Source organism: Chenopodium quinoa, unplaced genomic scaffold (assembly GCF_001683475.1).
Source record: "Chenopodium quinoa cultivar QQ74 unplaced genomic scaffold, ASM168347v1, whole genome shotgun sequence".
Classification (NCBI taxonomy): Eukaryota; Viridiplantae; Streptophyta; class Magnoliopsida; order Caryophyllales; family Amaranthaceae; genus Chenopodium; species Chenopodium quinoa.
Genome location: NW_018742951.1, coordinates 6,827,048 through 6,852,027, shown reverse-complemented (window position 1 = coordinate 6,852,027; position 24,980 = coordinate 6,827,048). Strand labels below are relative to the sequence as shown.

Genomic DNA, 24,980 nt, shown 5'->3' with positions numbered 1-24,980 from the left:
ACAAGGAAAGCTGCAATTCTCCAGATCTTGCTCCTAAATTTTCAATTTTCTACTGCAAATATCAGGTTTGCTATCTTCATTTCTCTCGTTCAATTTCTAGGGTTCATGCAATATCAATTTTGCCGTTTCTGGTTTGAATTATTTACTTGCTTGTTCGATTGAATTTTTTTTTATCTTTTGTTGATTTTCTGCTGAATTTGATAGTATATAATTATATATTGCTATTATTGCTATTATTGCTATAATTGTTGATTATTGCTATACTCGCTCGACAATATACATGACTCTGATTTAGATATAATTACAATGTTGTATTTGCTAATCTGCGTGATTGGTGGAGCATTCTTTGTTGATTAACTAGATATTGATATAATTACTATGTTTTATTTGCTAATCTGCGTGATTGGTGGAACATTCTTTGTTGATTGCTGTTTATCGGGTTCAAGGGTTGGAGGTGAACTTATGAGAGGTGGATGGGGTTTCTGGTGGTGAGGATCGGTGGTGTTTTTGATTGGGTAAGTGAATGTCATGGTGATGGTGGTTTTTGGGTGAGTTTTGAAGTTAAGGATGGTAGTATATTTTACCTGGAACGCCTGGAAACGTATCAGTATCAAGTGAGTAATTCGACAATGGGATGACGAATGATTTCATCCGATTTGTGCAGTATTTGGATATTCATAATAGCTGTCAATTTTTTTTGTTTTTTTATTTTTGTTTTTCGGAAAGAGTCAAATGCAGTAGTTTTTCTACTATTAAATCTCCAATTTTATTGAACTTTCATTTAAACATCATACCATCAAGCCATCTACTTGATTAATAATGTATAATTCGTATGTATGAACTAAATGATATTGGTTATGACTTTTTTTTCCTTTATTATATGGGGGACAGGGGTTGGCTTGGGTAGATTAATTTATAAATTCTTAAACGAATGTCTAATTGGTATTGATTGCTGTTAACACACCAAATTATTTCTATCTAATTGATAGAGGATATTGCGTGCTTATTATATATATTCAACCTCTTATATGTTGTAATTGCGTGCTTATTATATAATAAATAAAATCATTTTCTAGTTTTCTATCGCAGACGATTACCTCATGTATGTTATTGCTCCATCCGGCCAAAAATCAGATTATGTTGATCGATGATGTATTTGTTTCTTGTATTTTAATGATTTTTGATGGGTAATATATTGATACTATTGTATATTTTTTGGACTAGTTTTTCAAGATTTCTACAATGCCCCGACTTATGCGTTCCTCAAGGAAGAAAAAGCTAAAACAAATACAACTAGTTATTTCAATGGTTATTATTATTTTGATGATGTATTGGATGTGGCATATGATGTGTGTTGTTACACTAAAGGGTGTTCAATTGAAAGAAAGAAAAAGAAACAAAAAGTTGCTACGAATGTTAGTTTTGAGAGGGCTTTATAAAGAGAGTGATGTGAAATGCAAGAGTGAGCTTCGCGTTAATAGAAGAACTTTCAATATTATTTGTGAGATGCTTAGAGACATTGGTGGTTTGAGTGGAACAAAAAACATGTCACTTCAAGAGATCGTAGCCATGTTTTTATACACGTTGGCTCACCACAAGAAGAATAGGTCTATTGGACAATATTTCTTTAGAAGTGGAGAAACCGTGAGCCGACAATTTCACCTTTGTCTAAGGGCTCTTCTCAAATTACACGAAGTATTACTTTACAATCCCACACCAATATTAGATGATTGTGAAGATGAAAGGTGGAAATTTTTCAAGGTATTGGTCTTTTTTAAGCCCCTAAGTTTTTCTAGGATTTTCTTATTTTTGATTGTATGTAAGTAATATTTTTTCTTATTTTTGTAGAATTGTTTAGGGGCATTAGATGGGACTTACATTAATGTAAATGTGCCTTCACAAGAACGACCAAAATATAGAACAAGAAAAGGAACAATTGCTATGAATGTATTGGGTGTTTGTGCACTCAATTTGCAATTTATTTATGTTCTTCCTGGTTGGGAAGGTTCGGCCCATGATATGCGTGTACTTCGCAATGCTCTCTCTAGACCAAACGGTTTTAGGGTACCTCGAGGTAAGTGAAGCTCATTCTTTTGTGAGTGTATAAGTTTTGTTAGTTTTGGTAGGTAGTAATCCTTTCCTTTAATAACTTTGAAGGTAATTATTATTTGGTTGATGCGGGATATACGAATTGTGAGGGTTTTCTTGCTCCATATAGAGGTCAAAGATACCATTTAAAAGAATGGACGGATCGACAACCCGAAAGTGCCGAGGAGTTCTATAACATGAAACATGCTAGGGCGCGAAATGTGATTGAGAGATGTTTTGGCCTACTTAAAGGAAGATGGAGTATTCTTAGAAGTCCTTCATTTTTCCCTATAAGAACTCATGGACGTATCGTGATGGCTTGTTGCTTATTGCATAATCTAATTAGAAAATTCATGCCTACGGATGATATAAACGAAGATGAATTGAATGAATCCGATGATGATTCCGAAAGTGATTCCGATGATGAAAGGGAATTTATTACAAGTGTTGCTACTTCGGATCATTGGACCAATTTTAGAAACAAATTAGCTCAAGATATGTTTAATGATTGGAGGGCGAGAGGAAGACATGGTCAATAGCAAAAAATGTATGATTTTTTTTACCTTCGATTATATTATAGACATGGTCATCTGCCTTCTGTTCTTTTTATTTCTAATTTGCCTACTGTTATTTCTAATCTGCCTTATGTTATTTCTAATTTGTTTAGGATGGAGGCTAGCAATCGAGGAAGAGGTAAAAATAAAAGGTATTGGACGTATGAAGAAGATGCGGTTCTAATAAGATATTTGCATGAGTTGAGTTGCGATCCGAAGTGGAAGTGTGATAATGGGTTTAAGAATGGTTACATGAATAAGTTGGAAGAGATGATCAATGGTGTACTTCCTAATTGTGGCTTGAGAGCAGTTCCCCACATTGAGTCGAGGATCAAGCATTGGTCGGAGAAATATAGTGCATTTGCAGAAATGCTATCCACCTCGGGATTTGGATGGGATGCTGAGAAGAAATTGTTGCAAGTAGACAAGGTCGTGTACGATGAATGGGTGAAGGTATGAACTGCTATTTCATTCTTCTTTGTTCATTTTTTTCAATTACACTTTAGAACTGCTGCTCTGCTGGACAGTTGTGTGTAAAGGTATGAATGGGTGAAGGTATGAACTGCTGCTGGACAGGGAGAGAAGCAGTGTGTGTAATGGAAGGGGGCAGGGAGGGGAATAGGTGATAGGGGTAGGTGCTGGACAGTTTATATATGAATTATGTACTGCTACAAATGCTCATTTTGCTTTAAATCTATACCTGGTTTCTTTGTGTTGCCATGTATGAAGCATGGCTGGTCTTTTGTGCAGGTTTTTACGAGGTTAAAAATTAGATATATGTCTGTTTTAGGGGAAGTGCTGTCAAATTTTCTGCAGATTATTCATGGATTAAAAAAAAAACCTGGAAGAGATTCAAGTGTCCTAAGAATGCAAGCTGGAATTGGAAGCAAGTGTGGAGAATAAGAGATATTATGAAATCTGGTTCTTGTGGTGATATATGGATTGATGATGCTAAAAGGCTACACTATAGCTAGTGGTTATAAGTGCAAAAGAAGCTTGGGCAGAATGACTTTTTATGTAATTTTCTTTGCTGGGGCTGTTTCTTGGGGTAAGGGGTGCTGGTGCTTTGTGTGTTGTATTGCAGTCTGCTTTGGACTGTGGTGATTATTGTTGATGATTGTTTCTATTATATTTTTTGTGGTTTTATTTTCTGTGATTAACAGTTGCCTGGTTCAGTTCTGATTTTCATGTTTTGACTTGTTGCATTCTCTTATATGGCAGACTCATAAGAAAGCTAAAGGGTTGTTTGGAGTTCCATTCATTCACTATGAAACTCTTGCGGAGATATACGCAAAAGACAAAGCTACCGGAGATGCAAGTGAGTCGTTTGTTGATGCTATAGAAGAAATGGGTCAAGTGATTGATAAGCAACCATTCAATGTCGAGAGTGATGAAGAAGATGATGTGAATTCTACTCATTCGGACACTTATTCTTCTACAAGTCAATCCGGAAAACGCCCCATGAAGATAGATGATGATCATATAACTCCTTCAAAAATGGCAAAAGTGAAGGCTTCTACAATTCATTCTTCCGCAAGTGATTCTACTACTCAATCCGGAAAACCCTCTATAAAGGCGAAGGAGACTAAGGTGAAAGGAAAGAACAAGGTAAATTTGAAGAGTTTGTGTAGGAATGATGATGATGATTTGGTGGCCTCCCTCCATGATTGTTCCAACAATTTTGGGAAGATATTTGAAAATATCAATGTTAATCTCGGGACTATGGCTAGTGCATGGTCTAAAGCGGAAGAAAGGGAGCAAAGAATGGATGAAAAGGTGAACAAGGTATTGGACGAGGTGATGAAGTTAGATGGCATTTCTCCATCCGAAGCTTTAAAGGTTGCTACTATTCTCATGGCGGAAGAATATAAGCTTCGCATCTTCTATCAAGCACCATTTAATATGAAAAAACAATATGCAATTGATCTTCTTAAGAAGAAGTAGCAACTTGAGCAATGTCTTTGTTTTTTTGTTGAACATATGCAACTTGAGCAATATAGGTTATTTTATTATTAGTCAATGTTTGGATAATTAATGAGTGTCAACTTTGCTATATATATATATATATATATATATATATATATATATATATATATATATATATATATATATATATATATATATATGCGCAATACAGGTTATTTTATTTTTTTTTTATCTTTTTTTTACCATAAAAAAATGTAGCATAGACAATATTATATTATTCATTCTTATTTTTCATTTCCGTTTGTTATACCAAACAAGAGGAAATGGAATGGTGATAATTGTTTCCGTTTCCTTTGATGTACCAAACAACTAGTAAGGGTAACACTTTTTGTTACCTTTTCCCCTCCTAATTTATTTCCATTCCGTTTCCTATACTAACTCCATACCAAACACCCCCTTAGAGTGAGAGAGTTGATTCCAATTTTAAAAAGATAAAAAAGATGAACGACAATGTGAGACGCTTGACAACAGAGTCGTTTAAACGTTACTATGATAAATTGATAAGAGTTATGGAGGGGTGGGATGATTCTTATTTATTGATTTAACTAAAAGATAGTTAGTAATTTGGTGTTTAATGATAGGTAGTCATATAATAACCTTATTATGGCACCATGTATATTATTAGAAAGTTGGGTGTCACTTTATAGAACAAATTTTTTAGACTGCACTATACACTCTCTCGTATTAATCGCAATACTTTTATTTTTCATGCATTTTATATTAACTGCAATACTTTTATATTTGGATGAAATCCACCTTTATTTTATAATTTCTCTGTTCCACTAATCTCACTTTCACAAATATTTTATTATTTCTCTTTTCTACCAACCTCATTTACACTACTTTTTTTTATTATCTCTTTCCTACCAACAATACTTTATATTATAAAAAAAAAAACTCTTTTAGGCATCTACCCTATAAATTTTCTTAAATTTTAATACGAAATAGAGGGAGTAGAATTTTTGAAACTTGAGGGGATAACGTAAAAATATTTCCCTTTTTTTTAGGCCAGAATCTAGTCATGAGTATCCAAACTATAAGCAAAAAAAAAAAAAAAAAAAAGGGGGGGGCACTCAAATGGTGAAAGATCGGATAACCCTGTCTTATATAAAACAAATAAAAAAAAAAACAAAAAAAAAAACAAAGGAAGTATAAATTTATCATAGAATTAGATATAGTCATATAGTACAACAAAATTAAGATTAACAATAGAATTGCATTGTCTGCAATTGCAAAGCCGAATAGATTTTTTTTTTTCTTTAAAAAAACTCAATCCAATAAGTTCTTTACAAACAGAAGCTAATTCAATTTTATCTCTTATTGTTGACCTGTAACTTACAACGAATTACATGAACACTTAACCTATAATACAACCTCAAAAAATGAGAAATTACTCATAAAAATGGGGAAGGTGAAAGATGCGAAAGAGGGGAATTCCATAAGAAAGAATAATGACAACCTATAGAAAACAGCTACGTAATCTGGATGCAAACATGCACATTCTAAACCAGCTGTGCAGGTAAGTCCTATGTTAGTTTGCGCCATATGGAGCCCTTTGATGCTTGTAGGCACTTAACTCTGGAGAAAACAAACCCAGCCTTAGGAGGGTTTCCACCAACGAATGAGTTCTCGTAAATTTCTTTGCATTCTTGCACAACCTGAACAATAAAAGTGAATTTTAGACATTTGAATTGCAAATAAATAGGGTTCTTGTGACTATTCAAATTCCTATGCTGACTGGCAAACAATATTTCTGTCTACCGAACTTGCTGAAACATAGAAATACTAGAGTGACAGAAGTCCCTCTCTCAAAACTTTACAAGAGGTTGACTTTTGCAACAAATTCTTTTCTCCATTAGTAGTGTCTTGAACTAAAAGTTAGACAGTAGACATTAAAAATGGAATCTAGACCTTTTTAATAAACGAGTTCTGGTACTATAGATGCTATAGCACATGTAATCACACTTGACCTGATGTAACATTTTGATCTAAAAGGGAACCTCACATAATCTTGGAAGGGAATTTTTTTTTAAGGTTTTGACGAACCACTGATAACTTGATGACTCTTCAGAATATATTAGATAAAATCAATGCTTGTAAGAGGTATTTAAATCAAAGATATACAGTCTGGCTGCAACACAGCAGAAAGCATATATGGTTTCATATTTTCCCGATAAAACCAGGTTCATATTTCTGCTATTATTTGACGTGTACACTAGGAAATGACAAGATAGACTTGCCTCTTTAGCATCTTTCCTTGGTATGCCTTCTCGCAAGCTTACAAGCTTCTCAACCACATCAGACTGCACAGAGAAATGATATAGTTTCATAAAGAACGTAGAAATGATGGATAAAATTAGAAGACTCAGTGAGATTTCAGTAATACTAGAATAGATCTTCCCCACTTTAAAAGAGAAAAAGGTTTTGGGAAACAATCAAACAAATTAGTAGTCTTACCGGGCAGTCTGGTTGATGTTCTAAGATATTTGTGTATACAAGTGTGAATGTATCAAGACTTTCAGCTGAAGCAAGCTCTCGCAGATCACTTAGTATTCTTACTCTGGATTCTACTTTCTGTAGCATAGATTAAAAAATCACAACTAAGTACAAAACCTTGTTTTCTGAAAGTTATAGAGATCACAAAAAATATATTGACATTTGGATCATATTTGATTGGAAACTTACAGACACGCTGATGTATTCCCTGAAGAAATCCATCAATACTTCTTCATCCAATCTCATTCTCTCAATAGTCTCTTCCTTAATATAATTTTTCTGCAGAAACATGGCAATGGCAAAGCCGTGAGGAAAATATAATTATATATAGTTGGAATTTATGAGACTGATAGGTATAACCAAGTCTACAGGTCATGATTGAGGAATCCACAACTCTTGGACAACCTGTGTCAAAAGATGATCCACATAGACCACTACAGTTTCTTCTAGACAGGCCTCCACAAATCTTCTGAATGATCTTTCTTCAACGTACCTATATTACAGATACAGGTGTTATAGAGATTATATACTTTAGATATAGTTGCAATATAATATACCAATGCTGAAACAAGTTAAGGACTAAACAGAGACAACTCAGAAATAATAATCTCTCTTTTTTTTTTTTTTTTTTTTTTTTTTTTTTTTTTTTGGCTTGAGCCAGTAGCACTGATATGAACACCATAAGAAAGAAATTGAATTATTCCGCTAATTGAGAAAAGTGAGGTACAATTTATGATAGATCAACCACCACAGCACAGCAACAGAAGAACTTATCTTTCATTGGAATGTGCGAGTCTAAATTAATGTTAATAGTAATTACATCATGTTTCTTAAGACCCTCTAGCTCTATATCATCCCATTCTGTTTTCAGCTGAATGGGATTCATGCTTGATTCAGCTTAAAAGTATCTAGCACTGCACGGAGATTCTAAGTGTGTTTTTTTCCCCAGCATTGTCAGGGAACTGCTAAGATTTAAATTCTCATGGCACAAATCATCAAAGCTAATGCTACAGGAATTTGCAAGACTGCTTGTAGAGGTTAAAAGCTTGATGAAGCCAACATGGGATGGGATGCTCATTTCATTTTTAACAAATTGACCCTGCAGCCTCAAAAAGGAGTTGCAGACCACATATATACTACCTTCGTTTCTTATTATTAGCAACGATCTGACATAAAGTGTGAGTAGAAAATGTCTAATTGTTGCAAATAATATGAAACGGAAGTAGTACATTTATTAACAGCCTATTAAGAACGATATACCACTACAGTAAAGAGAGATGATGACAAAGGATCTCCTTTCAATGATCCATGAGACAGAAAAAGGAATCCTCATCCTACTTCTTCACCACCCAACAATCCTTGAGCTTTCGAGTACCACATAAAAATCGTATTCTCCATGTGTATGTCTTCTAATGGTAGAAATTAAAGATAACCCTCATTCTCTTTCAATAAAGCCTAATTGCCACTGTTCGAATGTCTGGATACTTGGAACGTGTATCAAACTCTTTCCTAACACATGCACAACCATGGCTTGAACAGAGAGTGCACTCTTGCCTATTGGCACACAAGTGTGAGGACTTGGGTGTGCTTTACAAGAGCTTAATGAGCAAAAGCGGATTGAGTAGGCTAGCTGGACTTTGCTAGTGCAACAATTTTAAATGTTTGAGTTGGCTTAACAAACAAGGTTACACAATGTTCGAGCAACAACTCGAGTTCTTGGGTGTGAATCTAACACCAGGCCACAAAGAGGTCTAATCACAAGATAGCTTATTTTCAAAAGAAACAATAATATAGTAGTAACATCATAAAGCATGTAAAGCAGCAGCAGGTCACAAACAAGGGTTATGATAAGAAGCTTAGATGTCATTCATCAAGAAGTCACAAAGAGGCGAGATTTTAAGATAGCCTATTCGTGTAGGTAATACTGAACAATAGAATCATAATGCATTTAAATTAGCACCAGGTCATAGCCAAGGGTCAAAAACACAACACAGGAAGAACCAAAATATATGCCTTGAGAAATTAAGGGATTAAAACCTTTAAAATATAATCTTAACAATGGAAAGATAGGGTGGATTCTAACACTAATTAACTGCATTATTGACCACACGAGACCCATATAAGGTAGTCAAAACTTGAAACTCGAACTAAATGTTCTTTTACATCTTTGTCCTCTTTAGATAATTCCATTCCACTAAATAATAGCCTTCCCATTATCTTGACCTCAACGATTAATACAACGACTTCTACTAGAATATACCATTACAATAATTGTTAATTTTCTGAGACACCATTCTCAACTTTCAAACTGTTCAAGGTCTGAGTGTGCCCGACAGCCTTAAGTGATTCAAGATCGATAATCACAAGCTTAATTAGAAGAAAATTCAACCAAGGACAAGTGAATTTACAAGCTATTAGAAAACAGGATTGGTTTTCACTGCAATGCTACGTAACTACAAGCAGTATCCAGTTTTTTAAAATCCTGTTCATTTGCTCATGCAAGGAGGTAACCTGATTGTTTTCTTGAAACTATTAATGCCATGTGGCGTAGTGTCAAGAATGAATGTCAACATAGATAGCAATGTAAAGCAGCTTCATGCAAGCTAATCTTTGTTAAGCACAACATATTGGATTTTTATAAGCGAGAAAGTACTAACATTTTTATGTCGGCAAAATAATCTCCAAATGTTGCTACCAGGTACTCTGTTACCTGTCCTTCACACCATTCTGAAACAAAGCACATGGTACAAGTTCAGCCAAACATAAAATATTTATCTCATTAGCTCTGCAAGAAACCAAAAGATATAAATATTTACAGATTGGGGAAAAAAAAAAAAAGAAAAGAACATCGCATCTGACTATCTGAGAATCCTTTTAGTTTGAACATTCAGTTATATTGCAACAGGACATGTTACAAGGTCAAAAATAGCAGGAAGATCATATTGATGCTTATCATCTAGAAGAATTATGTTATTTATACTAAGGTGCGGGTACTGACCAGTGTCACATGGTACAAAAAATATACAAGTACAGCTACGTGGGTTTCCACGCATGGGCAATCAGATATGCTATAGGTAAAAAGATAGTACTTTGAGAAATTGGTATCAGGGAAGTAAATGAAAAATAAATAAGCTTAATACTGCTACTTGATTTAGAGCCGGAAGGCGGGAGGGGGGGGGGGGATGGGGAAGTGATATGTGACCAGAAATTAATTCTGCAACACAGTAGGGAAAAGGGTAGGCAGGAGTTGTTAACAATAGTCATAAGAAGAGCTTGATACTGGTCACCATAAGGCTAAGCAAAACTAAACAAAAAGGTGGGTTAGTATTGAAAGTTAAGAGAATCCTTTGATGTTAGTATTAACAATTACCAATGAAGGTGCAGCTGACACATCAACAGCAAGTTAAAATGTGGAAGAATTCTATGATCTACATGATTAAAAAAAAAAAAAAAAAAAAAAAAGTAACAATAATAAAATTAAAATATAGAAAAGTATTAAGTCCACACAAACAAATACTTACTCCATTTTTTATTAGATTAAACCTTTCAGTTTTCCCACTTTCCAATGCATATCTTCAACCGTTGAAATCTTTAAGTTTTTAATAAGCAAAAGTTATCGAATTTTGATATTTGGAATGTATAAATTAAGATGAGTCTAACAAGACTTCATCAGACTATGTTTTTTAACATGAAAAAAATCTTTAAAAATATTGCATAGTGTGAATAGTGTAAATTTTAAAGTGTTACATCTAAATAAAAATGGAGGAAGTACGTGACATGAGGTGCAGTCGTGCAGATGACTTTAATGGAATATGTAGTTTATAAGTACAAAAAAGAAGAGGGTCAAATGAGCAAGATTGCATGCAGCGGAGAAAGGTACCCAACTTAAAGATTAAGAAAAAGAGATAATAAAACAGTAGCCAAATAACTTCAAACTTTTTTTTTCAATTATAAGAAAATGAAAAAAATGACAAAAAAGAAAAAACACCTTGGTATATTTGAGAAAGCTATATGAAAACAAAATATTTATAACAGCTGTAGGCACATATCAGCTACCAACTGGATGTAAAAGGATCCTGTTGTAAGGAAAGTGGGCATTACCTTTACTATAAGAAGTTAAAATTTCATATAAGGACTATGTACAGCACCAGAGTCATATAAGAAAGTTAAGATTAGCAAAGGTACATTACCTTTCTGATAGAGCTTGACCAGCAACTCTTGCACTCCTGGATCTTCAAATATAACAGTAACAGTTTGATGCACACCTTCCTATGAATTATGAGCAGAGTTTAGTATCCATAGTGCTCAAGTGGTAGAATGCATAATTTTACTGAGAATGATTGGACAAGCTTTTAAATGCGTGCTTCTACTGTCAAAAGCATAGAAGTTAGAAGACTAAAAAAGTCAGGAAGACCAAGAAGTTGCTAAACCTTTATCCAAAAATTAATCCCTCTCGCACACACACAGGAAAAGGACTTAAAATAAAAAAGGTAATGTGCAAAACAAGGCCAGTAACTATATTCTACACCAGCAGCTGTCCTTGTTCCTGTGAACAACAAGCTTAAGCTGGGATCTCAAGTCTCAACCCCCGACATGAATGTTCACATAAAATATGTTTCTGGATAGTCATGTATACATGTGTAAGGGAAAGATAGATGCAGCATAGGAGTTGGATTCTTTTATGATGATTTGACAATGATACAATTAGTTTGCAAGGATCAAACCAAGAATCTATTCAATGAGACATATACATGTTGAACATGCAAATGACAAGTTATTGAATAGCTGTAGTAACCTAGCCAATTAATAAAATAAATAAATAAATAAATAAAAAAACCTGAATGATTATACTGCTTCACTCAAGACCTTGTGAATGAGCTAACAACTGTCAGGATTCAGCTTCAACACTAAAGTTGGTCCCTAAATATTAGAATCTAGATTCCATGTTACTCCTCGTAATTGATCTTCCTATTTATTGTAGCAACATTAAACAAGGAAACAAGAGAAATAGTGGAAAGTGGGTCCCTTATTGACTTTTTGCATAGGAAAGAATGTTATTAAGACAGAATGGTATTATAACTATCATTAAATAGTATAAGTGGACCTATGCATTGGGGTGAAGAAGGGTTAAAGAGAGAATTTTCTTTTCCACTAAGAATAAAGCAAAAGTTGGAAGATTAAAAAAAACAAAAAAAAGAAAAAACACAGGGAGTATCCATTCTTTTTTCTATATGTGCTTCGGACATCATCATTTGCCATTCCATTAAGTAAAGTCAGTTCTATAAAGGGTTTTAGCTAATCTAACAAGCTTTGAAAGCGCAATGTGATATTAATTATAAATAACATGTTACCACATTGGATGCTACAATCAACAAGCCGGAATGAGTAACAGCTCAAAAATAAACTTTTTAACGTACCATAAAACCACAAAATATTTAAGCTCACCTTTGCAACTTCCAAAAAACCTTTGCAAGTATCTTCAAAATTGACCTGTCCACCACAAAGAAAGCCATGTTAACTTGACAAAAAAAATATGAAGCCAAATCAATAGATTCTTTCTTAGCATAATTTCTACACAAATTTGTTTGATACTATCCTTCAATTAGTCAAGAAGGTCCTTAATTTTACATCTGAAAAACTTAAGACCCAATTTTAATAACAAATTGTAGAAATATCATCTAGAAATGCAGTGAGTGCTGCATTAACAAGGCCTTTGCAAGACTTTCCTGATTTTTTTAAATGCCTATTCAGAGGGATACAGGACAGAGCAACTTGAAATGAACTAAACTAGTACAACTTGAACACCAAATGGAAAGAATTGGACCCAAAATTCATAACTAGACCTAACCCTATTTTATACAGAGTTACTAAAAAGATTTAAAGTATGGAACCTCAGGATGTGTTAATCAGCTTAGGACAACCCTATTTGTTTTGAACAACCAGGATTAGAAGCCACCAATTGATCAATCATTATAAATGATAAAATGAAACAAAATCCTAAGGGGAAGTTTGTATAGGGAGTTTCAAGAAAGGGAGAGGGGATCCTGACTCATTTTCTGTTGTTTGGACAGTCATTATTCACACTCCCTCTACCTTGTTTTCATTTTGGGTTACCCCCAATAACTCTAAAATGATTCCCCTATCATCAGCTCCCAGAGGTTTCAATATAACTGACAAGGCTCCAAAGTCATCTACACAGTGACCACCTTGATCAACTTTGAAAACCATCTGTCCCACCAGCATGGTCAGACCCAGCCTTAGCCTTCATCCCCTGCAATACTTCAACTGCCACCACCACTAGCAACCATACATCTTCCCCACTTGTTACAAACATCTGGGTTTCAATACTCCACCAAACTACCAACTAACATCACCACGCCTCACCTATCATCGTCAACATTAAACAGAACAATCAGACAGCCAATAGTCCACCATCATCGCAGTAAACTGAACTGGCACACTTCCGTATTTACCAACACCGAAAACTGAAAACCTAGCCATCAACATTGCAAACTACCACCAACACAAGTCCAAGGAACAATCATCACAAAACCAACCTCCACAAATAAGATGCTGACAATTACTTAGATGGTCGAACTTGGCCAGGAATGTTCAAGATTTGATGACTCCGATCAAATTCGACAACGACAAGTTAGAATCTTGCTGCAGCTGACAATTAAATGGAGACAGAATTTGAAAGAAAATGATCTACACTTCTACAGTGTATGGTGGCGGAGCTCATGACAAATTGTTATCCTTTCTCTTTTTTTTTTTTTTGTTTCATATCCTTCCCTAATCCCAACTCCCAACCAAACACCCTCTAAAATTCCTCGACGTGCTAAAGGAGGAAAACTCACATACAACTAGGTGACAGATACAGGAAATACATTATGAATAATATCGATTACAAAGGGGAATCACCTGTTCTGCATAATTTTGAGGCAAAGCCTCTAGAGTGCTGTTGCTGAGCTCCATTGCAAGATCATAACAGCGAAGATTGTTATTGATCTGTTTTTGCACAGTGTTTGTAAAAAATTATCAATTACTTATGAACCTCAAGTAAGTAATATAGGACAGAAAGAGAAAATAGAATGATTCACAAACCATAGCACATAAGGGTTCAAGGCCAATTTCTGATGCAGGTTCTTCAAGCCTCTTCCTTTCAGCTGCTTGAAAATCATTCATTACCTGAAGGAAGCAAATTGATATGCCAAATGACTCTAAGGTGACTGATCAATGGTAATTAGTGAAAAAATACTAACGAGTTGATTCCTATTTAAACAAGCACCATGCATGCAGAAGATAGCAACACTGTGCCACAATCCCACAAACATGAAACAAAAGAAAGCAAAGATTGCTATGAAGAACCTACAACAAAGCCTTAGTCCCAAAATGATTTGGGGTCGGCTGACATGAATCGTCATAGGGAATCATACGATATAAAGAGAGGGACATAACAAGATAATCATTTGAAAGAGTTTGAAAAAAGGTAAGTAGAGTGAGCAAACGAAAGAGCATCCAAGAACAAATTAAGGGAGTTTTAAAAGAGAACCGAGAATAAAAATCAAGAAAGTTTCAAAGGAGTGGTTAAAACGTTGGAGTAAAAAGCATAAGGTTTGAGAAAACTTTAGCAAAGGAAAACAATACAGTTTATAATACATTAGTGGGATTAAATAAAAAAGTTAAATGCAAAAATAAATATAATTTATTTATTACCTCATGCTTAAATATAATTTTCTCTTCCCAGAAACTAGAAAAAGAATTTTAATTTTTATACCTATTTAATTATTAGCAACACTGAGCTGCAAGTGGTAAGATATTCAGGGCAAGAATAACCTTGTTGTCAATGGAATCATGGGACAAAAATATAGTAAGACTGAACACCATTTATGCCACCTTGGGAACATTGCATCTGTATTTCAGAAGCGAATTGATAAATTGGACATTTTACCTCCATTCCTAAATGACAGCTACACTTACTGTATTAATAGAAACCGAGGGTAGGAGAGAGTTTAAAAGTGGTAGCGAGAGTTATATGTAGGGTTTTTGAAAGAAAAAGTAAGAGACTGTTGTAAGTGGGCTTCGGGTGTGACAAAATTTGCCAAAGCAAAAGTGTATCCAACAAAAAACGGATGAAATAAGAAAGTGTAACGCAAAAAGGAACGGAGGTACTGAGCGTTGAAAAGCCCCAGTGGTAGTTCACTCTATACTTGTAAAGTACTTTAAAAAATGGAGGTAGTATAAGGTATTTAGGTTTAGCCTTTGTCATTTTTAGTACTTTGTACGTGATAGAAAGACTGGTGTGCTGGTCGTACTCTAGCAAGAGTAGCATCGAATGTCAGCCAAGATGGACATGATAATTACTCCCCCCCCCCCCCCCTCTTTCTCAGTTCACCTTAAAAAAAAAAAAAAAAGGATGTACATCAGATGAGCAGGGCTACGAGAGAAGTACAACGAATCTCTGCTTAGGTGGAAGATCATAAAAGGAAAATTGAAAAAACAAAAATTTCATATAACACATGGCATACAGCATTTTGACACCTTTATCTTAAATTCAGCACAGATTGTGCCAATGAACTTGCCTGGATAATGGCCAATGCAATCCTGTACAACATAACATCAGTACTATTATCACGGACAATTTGCACTTGCTCTCCTAGGATTCTGAACAAATCCACAGCAGCTGGTGTGTACAATTTCCCCTCTTCTGTTCTCTTTGGAGGTTGTGTCTTGTCAGCCTCCAAAATATTTAAGTACCATTTCTAAAATAAAGAAGCAGAATCAGTGTCCAGCTAGTTGCCGAGGAAAAGCAATATAAGAGTACACATAGAAAGATATACTAAAAGTGATAACTAACATTTAGACAAAAAAGATCTTACTCTTGTTGTAGCTTGCATTCTTTCAACATAAGCATTCATCAAAGGATCCATTGCACCACTCTCAGAGCAAACTTGAGCTAAAGATTCATCCACACCAAGGTCAATCAAATTATGTTGGTAATCTACCACCCAACTAGTTACCTGGACATGAGCAAAGTATAAGCAGATACACGTCAGTCAACCACACAATATTTGTGGAAAGCTGATGCAAATACAAAAGCGAACAAATAAGCAAGTTCACAAGTCAAGCTAAGCTATATAAAAAAGTGTGTGAGAAAATGAATGCATTTAGTTACCCCTTCATAACAGTCATAATCACTTTGTTTTCTTTACAAAGTGGTCATTTATTCTTAATATATTACTCCCTCTGTTCCTAAAAAGATTTTACATTTTTCCAAATAAGTCTACTTTACAAGGTTGACCATTCATTTATTCAGACTTTGTCCACTCAATATAATGATATTAAACTTTTTTTTTTTCATTTCTGTTCATTGTAATTTTTATCTCTCTTCCCAAGTGTCCCACTCTATCTATCCATCAATAATAAAACAAAAAAAGTAAAATAAAATTAAAGTTAAAAAGCTAAAAAAAAATATTATAAGAACCACTGCTTCAATATTTAATTCTATCTTCACTCAACAATGCCCCGCCAAAAGACAATTCCTTAATCTGTGTGACCAGCTGAAATGGGCAATCTAGTTAGTACGGGAGTCAATATCATCAGTCAATTTGAAAAAGAAACAAAGAACAAGGAAAATCAGCAAATAAATGGCAGCTGATGTCTGTTGAGAACTAAGAGGAATTCTATTTCTCTGCACTATACTATCCTATTACTGGTCTGATATTATCATTGTTTCCCCTCACAACTCTTTTCTTCACTTTCCTCGATAGGTAAGAATTGGGCAGGGAACTGCAAACACACCAACATAGACCCATCTAGTCCAAGCTCACAAGGCTGAGGTTGATAAGGTGTCACACTCACTCACAGATTAAGCTTTTGAAACTCAAACAGTGCACTGACCTATGGTAACAAATGCTTCCAAAATTGACTTAACAATACTGACAGAAGCCTAACTTTGTTCCATTCTACACCATCAAAGTAATTTGCCATCGGAAGATCTAAAACACTTTCTCTTATCATATATAATTAGTTGCAAGAAGATACCTTCAATATTTCAATGTTGGTAAGTTCATTTGCCTTGTCGCTAAGCAATCTAAGCATCTGAACAAATCTCTCTGTGTACAGGTTGACCATCAGTTGGAAAATTTCATATCTGTCATCAGCAAAATAGGAAAAACATGACAAGAAAATGATGATAAATTATGCATACATATCGCTTATGTCAATTAAAATTTTCCTAGTAACATTATGCAATAGATAAAATCGAAGATAAGCACTAGAAACTTTTGAATTAGGAAATCTAACAAATTGCATGATTTGCTTAGTACTCGGCAGAATGCTGAAGCATGTTTTTCACAGACATCTTTTTCTAAACACCAGCATCTTTTTACAAGATAATTGCTTCATGGTATTCTAATTATTTTTATTCATCATGCATTTAAGTATCACCCATACTTGAAATAATAGTGCAAACACAAAATTGGAGTCAATGTCATCAACAAATGCTTTGCTTCTATATTGAATTATTAGAAATAATAAATTAAAAGCCAATTGAAGGATTGCATAGCACAACAATTTGCAGCTCTAGAATGATCTATTAGTCTTTAAATTTATTTCAATAACAAAATAGGTAAAATCATTTACCTAGAAAATTATAAATATTATCAATAAATAAACTTCTAATAGGAAAAGTTCTATATGAAATCACACCAAAAGCAATTCCTGATCTTAACCCTGTAAGATGGCTTTGGAGCAACATGTGGTCAATACTAGGCTCTTTTAATACTATTTCCTTATAAAAAATAATGAAAGAATAACAGAGATAAAAAACAATATTAAAATAAATCTAAAGGACACAAACCTTGGTGGAAAACAAGGAGCCACATAGTCATAAATATCTCCAAGCTCTTCTCCAATCTAAAAGTTAAGAAAGAAAATACAAGTATAACATAAGCAAATGAGTAAGAAGGCCATTTTTCTAGTGCTCATTAAATCCACCTTTATTTTCTATTCCCTAGACGAAATACAATAAGAATAGATGCCAAAAATTAATAATTTGAGAATAGCTACCCATACACAGAGCCAGATCGCCCAGATGAGCAGATGGCTTCCTTATCAGGAAAAGTGCTTTGTAGGGACACAGAAAACAATATTAATTACTAAACTTGAATAAATACTACAGTACCTGTGCACTGTGAGCGCAAATTTCTCTTAGTTTCATACTTTCTTTCAATATTTGATTTCTTTGTCTTTCTTACAGGATGAATTAGTTTCTTATTGGGAATACACAAGAAAATCTAGCTTTATTTTGATTGAGTGAACGACTCTTCCTTGTTTTTTAGAAAGCCTCAGCTGGAAAGGTAACTTAACACAGCACCTAATGAAAATGACACGATATGAATAATAGCAATAGAGATTTTTCAGTCTATTTAGTTACATAGGTTCAAAATGATTTACTCTTTCAACCAAATGAATTAGATTATCCTCATATTTGAACCAATGTAACAGCCGAGCCCATTAACTAAATCTTGCAGAATATTTTTATAATTTTAGGTTTCCAACGCAATATATAAACTCAGAGTGAGGGATTTCAGAGTCAAAATCATAGCAGTTAGAAAGATTCAACACATTAAAAAGACAAAGAACCACATTTTTTATGTACAAGGTGAGGAGACAAGAAATAGGTCAGAAAAAAGTGGATTAGTAACCATTAAAAAGTTTAGCTATTTAATGTGATTTAGTGATTAATTTTGCTTTAAATTATGTTTGTGCCATTCATAAGACGCAGAAAATATGGGCAAATGGATCCCTCTAATTAATCAATTCTATGAACCTGTGATGTATATAGAACAACAGAGTATCGGGAACGAACAAATGATAAACCTAAAATTTATCAATGTTTGAACTAGCTCATCTTTCGTTTGAACCTAATATGTAACAGTGATGAATCTAAAATCAGTAGGGAACATGGCAATTATATTATGATTAATGGCCGACAATTAAACAGCAATGAATTTGCCAATTACAAGTATCACATTTACTAGTGATGAACATGTATATTCTGAGTAATAAAATGTAGAAGTTACAAGTTTAATCTAAAATAAGAGCAGAAAGGATCTAAACATACCGCACGAGCTTCCTCCAGTGCTGCTTTATGGTCTTCAATAACAAGCTGGCCCATAGACAATAGTTAGAAAGCTTTGTCAGTGAATAACTCTATTTGCTTCCGTTTACCAAGAAAAATACATTTCACATTGCAAATTACAATGAATATAGGCTCTTACTCTAAAGAAAGGAGTACTGAACAGTGATCTATTAAAGATAATTTTAAAACAAAATTGCTAGCAATTATTAAATTGATGTATATCAAATAAATAAAGCGTCATTCAAAAGAATACAACAGTATGAGTCAAGAAATCATTTTAACCCAACTTGTCCAACAAACTATTTTAACCCCTCCCTCAAAAGAAACATGCAATATTGTCAGTGCTTCGACAGCTTGACGGCTTAACTCCATTATTCCTTTCATCTATATGATACACTGTCAAAGGGAAATTGACACATTTCCCAATCTTTATTGAGTATGAGCATCTATAACCAAATTGCTTTCATGATATATAAATAAAAACCAACTGTTAATAGAATTTAACAATCCGTATAAAAACCAACTGTTAAGAGAATTTAACAATCCGTTATACATGTTTACACACACGCACACATGTTTACCATGAATTTTCCACCTCACTCAGCACAAATTTAAAAACTTCTGCGTAGCCATATTAGAATGAAAGAAACCTGTCTCTCAGCTAGCAAGACACAAAATGTGCGCAAATGAGAACACAAGCCTCTGAACTTTTAAAATAAAACATAGCATTTTTCTAACATACTCAATGTAAAAAGGAGACCAAGTGACGCTCCGGTAAGGAGGCTTGAAGAATTGCAAAGTGCGGGGATCGCGAGAGGTAGGGAAAGACCTAAGAAAACTTGGAGGAGGGTGATTGAGAGTGACATGAGTGCTTTGAGAATTGAGGAAAATATGGAGTTGGATAGGGCGCTGTGGAGGGAGAAAATTCACGTCAACAACGTATTGTGATTATGTATACTTTCTACATTTATTTTTGTATTTAATTTGTTTTTAGCCCACCAATGTTTTATGAGCTGTATTGTTTTCCTTTATTAAAGTTTTCTCAAACCTTTATGTTTTCTACTTCAACGTTCTAACCACTCTTTTAAAACTTTCTTGAATTTTATTTTTGGTTCCCTTTAAAACTCCCTTAATTTTTTTTCTTAAATGCTCTTTTGTTTACTAACTTTACTCACCTTTTTTCAAACTCTTTTAAATGATGATTTTGTTATGTCTTTTTCTTTATAAATTCGTATGATCCCTTATGACGATTCATGTTAGTCGACCCCAAATCATTATGGGACTAAGGCTTTGTTGTTGTTGTTGTACTTGTACTTGTACTCAGTGTCAAATTGATCATAAACCCCAAAGAATACATGATAACCAAGCCACACATGCATCTAGGCAAAAGAGTCATTGAGCTAAATCCTTAACATTTTAACCCCAACCACTGGGGCATTCAAATTCATAAAACCACTCAGTATTGCAGCAAAGAAGACCAGCACAGCATATAAAAAGATTTGTCATTTTGGAGACATTAAGCAAGGAAAGACAGACCTAGATAAATCCAGCGTATGAAATTCATATACTGATTAAAGAGATTCATTCCTAATCCAATACTTATGTTTCAAATTGAATAACTGTGATGTTCATCCACCCATAATATTAATCAATAGATATATACAGCCAATACAGGAATTAAGATCTGCAGATGAGAGATATACTGACTCCATCTCTCTACCTCTGCAGTTTGTAAAATAAAGATACATATATCATGCACACAGTGGTTATTATTAGTCCATCGGTTTATTCACTATGGGTTTCATATTAGTTGCATTAAGAACAACTTCCAGTATCACCTATTCATTGAGACGCCAAGGTAGGAGACAGTGGATAGGTATCTTGGATATAGTCAAGGACTTACCAAAACTATATCACAGAGCACCATCACACTGCTTTATGGCTGAAATTGATGTGAAAGACTAACCTCTGTAAGAAGCCTGCTAAACCGGTCCTCTACTGTTTTTCTTATTTGTTCATAGCATTTGTCCTTGTAGCCTTTTCCCTGAATTTTCAGCTGAGGAGATGCTGTTGCATTAATTCTTTTTCCATCCCTAACAACAACAGCAATAATAATTAGGAAAGAGATTTTCAGATTGAATTACTCCTGGAGAAAAGGCAGCTGAAGCAGAAATTAAAAAAAAGAAAGTGTAGTTCAGTAATTGTGAAATATTGTAATGTGTTAGAAACAATAACACTTATCGTAATTCTTGATATCAAGGGATTTTTTTAATGAGCACATATGGACACTGGGTATGGTATACTGTCCATAATCAGCTAAGCAGAAGAAGCAAATAACAGTGGGTAACTTTCCCAGCACGAATTTTAACGAACCAAAGCAATGCCTTATCAGCTTATCACTAGTATATCTTGAATAATAGCACGGTCATTTGATAACTGTTAAGTAGGGGATGAAAAGGATACTGGATACAAAAACTTTGCATGTCCAGAGGCGGTGATGGTCAACTGACGACTGTTTTGGTAACTTGCTTCAAGTTAATTTATTTCCCAACAAATGCACATCATTACATCAAATTTTTAATCAACAAAAAGATTTCTTGTCATTTCCAAATTCTTGGAAACAGAGTTCTTTCCATTCTAATGTTCAGCATCAGCAACAAAACCTGAAGGGGGCTCAAGAATCTACAGTCCATACAATGGTATCATCAAATGATACTAAATGCATTTGGATCTATCCTAGTATATACCGCTAATTGAAAGGGCAGCAGTAGCAATTTACAGCATGATAATAAGAAAATTTCCAAATCTTATGAGGATGATTATAAGGCATGGTAGTATCTGTAGGTGTTTAGTCTATTAGTAAATCTGCAACACGCTTTAAGGGACTGGTAACACTTTCTTCACTTCTGAGACCAATTGGAAGTTGAAGGCCCCTTTTTAAAGAAGTTTCTTCACTTGGGAAACTAACAGGAGGAAGACACCGAATGAGAGGCATGATCCTTTTATAATAGAGTCGAAGGACAAGAGATCTACATTAATAAGGAAGCATGCTCCTCCGGCTACTAGGGAAGTTCATTGCAGGAGAGGGATTATAGATTTTTCCGAGGAAAGTCCTACATACCAAATATTGAAGTTCCATAATTGGAGGTTCTTTAACAGTTGGAACCATAAGTGGAATGAACAACAGTTCTGTTTCCTTAAATTTGTAGATGAGACCATGCATGATAGAGGGCTTCAATTTATCTACAGGTTTTAAGTTTAGGAAAATTGTAAGTGATCCGGAGGGAGCATATTATTTTTACCATATCCCCCCTATTGTAAAGGATTGACGCCCTCTCGGTGACCTCTTAATGTGATTCTTCACCACTGATCTTCCATCAGAACAAAGGAATGAAAAACTCTTGATTTTAAACAAAATTATCTGATTTGATATACTTTGTAGATTGCAGAATTCTTTAGATAAATGAGCGCAAGCAATAAAGACAACCAATTTATTCACAGATAAAATTTTCTATTGAAAGAGAACTGATTTCATGCATAAGTGAAGAAAGATTTGTTCAGATAAATTTGTACTGTATCAATGCAAATAATTCAGCCAAAAGGTGTTTACTTTGTGGTTCGACGAGCATTTCCAATCGATGCCATTGCTCCATCTCCCTCAGCCTCAGCAGCTTCCTCAGCAAGTTGATGATCAAGAATCTCTTGCATTTCAACAACCCTGTAAAGTTCACAAATCATTGAGGACAGCAAGAGGGAAACAATAAATGTCAATTTGACATCTTGGACATCAACAATGTAATATGAAAAATCTACATCTTCAGAGGAAGAGCATGCAATGCAAAACTCTTACGATATTGAAATATGAACAAGCACTCAACCAAACAGGAAAAACATTTGGATTCATTGAATATCCTATCATGATACTACAATTTTCTTTTTGTATCTCCTTCAAATAGGAAAGAGAGGGACATTACCATGCAAGGTAAAAAACTGGCCCCGGAAACAGAGAGAATTCAGCATTTGGGGGATATAACGAGCATGGAAACAAGCTTTAGAAGAGGCTTCAACTTAGTGGCATTCAGAACACTCAAGGAACAGGAATTTGGGTCCAGGAAGCTGCATGGAACAGATTGGTTTCCTATTTCTAGTTCTCTACTTAGAGATTGAGAAAATGCTCGAAGAGACCTAAACCCTTAATTTTATATGGTAAATTGATTTCTGGGTGAGGAACTACTCATCAGATGGGTACTGGCAAATTGGCAATGGCTTTATTTGCAGTATTTTAAACTTTTGATTGAGCGCTCTTGCGCCGAAGATGAACGGGGCTAAGCGGTCTGGGTACCAAAGATTCAAAATTAGAAGTGTGTAATAGAATAACCTAAGGAGGGGCAGTATAGGTATTCTAGTAATATGACTTTACTAGATTAATAGTGCTTAGTATAAATAGAGAGGGAGGGAAGAAAATGGTAGGCAAAATTTGGGAATGAATCCTTAGAGAGTTGTGACCTCAAGTCACTATTAATAGTGCTTAGTAGAGTTGTGTGTAAAGTCTGTAAACCGTTTTTTTTTTTTTTTTCCTTCTCTATTTTACTGTTTTTTTGCAATTCTCTGTTATTTGGTTGTGCTTGGCCTGAAACTATCACATATTATTGTAATAGACTAACCTTTTTTTTTTTTTTTGGGAAGGATAATAGACTAACCTAAGGAAGGGCAGTTTAGGTATTCTAGTAATTTTACTTTAGTAGGTTAATAGTTCTTAGTATACCATTTTAACCTAGTAAAGTAATATTACTAGAATACCTAAACCCCTCTTCTTAGGTAAACCTATTACAGTTTTCAGTGGATGCGATTTCAGCATTAGTCGGAAAATTTATGAGGCGACTTGAATATGATATGGATGAATCCAAAATCTTGTTGATAGACATTTAAATCATTGAGTGGATAAGAATGTTCATGTGATGGATCGAATTTAAGAATCATTTGTTTAAGTTTTCGAAATTCCTAGCTTTTTTTGTGACACTATCATTAAGCAACAAAGCGCCCAGACGCCAACGACTAATTGTTCTTCGTCATTGCAATTGTAATCTTACTTGTGCTTGTTGTCAAGAAATTAATACAATCAACAGCCACGCTCGTGCTGCATTAGTGCCATGCTTGCTAAAAGCTAGGCAGGGACTACCATTGAAAAATCTGATAATGTTAGCAATCATACATTCATACTACATATATAGAAATGTAAGGGGTCGTTTGGTTCGTTAAAATGGAATGGATTGGTATGGGGATCTCATATTAGGGAGATATGGATTCTAAACCCAATACTTGTCTAAACTTGTTTGGTTTACAATTTGAAATGGTTTTTACATTTCTTAAAGAAAGAGATTGTGAATTTTATGGGGTGAGGTGGGTATGGGATTCTAGGGGGATAGGTGAAGTTAGAACCCTCTTGGTATGAGATTACATATGTCTGACCAAACAATGGATGAAATTGTTCAAATCAGACTTGTTTGCTTGATATAGTTTAAGTCAATTGTACAAAAAATAGTTGAATTTCTTATCCATGTTGGATCAACCCGTATTTTCTAAGTCTCAACACACACTGTGCACTTGCAGTATAACTTTTTAACTTATCAGGCTCCACTTTATATGGCTTCTTTTGATTTTCTTTGGTCTTTGTATTTCCATGACTATTATGAGTAGAACAAAGGTGAATC

General features: G+C 34.4%; 3 protein-coding genes across 3 annotated transcripts in view; 2 read left to right on the top strand and 1 right to left on the bottom strand.

The window, feature by feature from the left end:
- Positions 1–1,168: 1,168 nt before the first annotated feature.
- Positions 1,169–2,627, top strand: LOC110728658 (protein ALP1-like). The gene is made up of 2 exons (XM_021908301.1): positions 1,169–2,074; positions 2,158–2,627. Exons 1-2 carry the CDS (start codon positions 1,942–1,944, stop codon positions 2,625–2,627), a joined length of 603 nt encoding a protein of 200 aa, XP_021763993.1. The 5' UTR covers positions 1,169–1,941.
- LOC110728657 lies at positions 2,613–4,586 on the top strand. Its single transcript, XM_021908300.1, has 3 exons — positions 2,613–2,635; positions 2,756–3,095; positions 3,864–4,586. Coding segments are annotated over exons 1-3 (1,065 nt in total). The 5' UTR covers positions 2,613–2,633.
- A 1,501-nt stretch (positions 4,587–6,087) lies between these two features.
- Positions 6,088–24,980, bottom strand: part of LOC110728590 (exocyst complex component SEC6-like) — a 28,161-nt gene continuing 9,268 nt past the window's right edge. Inside the window, exons 9-25 of the mRNA XM_021908229.1 lie at positions 22,880–22,987; positions 21,236–21,362; positions 19,252–19,296; positions 17,986–18,041; positions 17,169–17,277; positions 16,004–16,144; positions 15,707–15,886; positions 14,229–14,312; positions 14,046–14,132; positions 12,570–12,614; positions 11,315–11,393; positions 9,782–9,851; positions 7,530–7,617; positions 7,314–7,403; positions 7,086–7,202; positions 6,869–6,931; positions 6,088–6,286 (exon numbers count right to left, since the gene is read on the bottom strand). Of these exons, the coding sequence (XP_021763921.1) occupies positions 6,155–6,286; positions 6,869–6,931; positions 7,086–7,202; positions 7,314–7,403; positions 7,530–7,617; positions 9,782–9,851; positions 11,315–11,393; positions 12,570–12,614; positions 14,046–14,132; positions 14,229–14,312; positions 15,707–15,886; positions 16,004–16,144; positions 17,169–17,277; positions 17,986–18,041; positions 19,252–19,296; positions 21,236–21,362; positions 22,880–22,987 (1,621 nt within the window). The 3' untranslated portion in view covers positions 6,088–6,154. The remainder of the gene's footprint in view (positions 6,287–6,868; positions 6,932–7,085; positions 7,203–7,313; positions 7,404–7,529; positions 7,618–9,781; positions 9,852–11,314; positions 11,394–12,569; positions 12,615–14,045; positions 14,133–14,228; positions 14,313–15,706; positions 15,887–16,003; positions 16,145–17,168; positions 17,278–17,985; positions 18,042–19,251; positions 19,297–21,235; positions 21,363–22,879; positions 22,988–24,980) is intronic.

What these genes read in the sequence shown, in the direction of transcription:
- LOC110728658 (XM_021908301.1), top strand. Translation starts at nt 1,942, where the DNA reads ATGAATGTATTGGGTGTTTGTGCACTCAATTTGCAATTTATTTATGTT. An exon ending in CGGTTTTAGGGTACCTCGAG is followed by an intron (nt 2,075 to 2,157) that starts GTAAGTGAAGCT and finishes ATAACTTTGAAG; the next exon opens with GTAATTATTATTTGGTTGAT.
- LOC110728657 (XM_021908300.1), top strand. An exon ending in TGTACGATGAATGGGTGAAG is followed by an intron (nt 3,096 to 3,863) that starts GTATGAACTGCT and finishes CTTATATGGCAG; the next exon opens with ACTCATAAGAAAGCTAAAGG.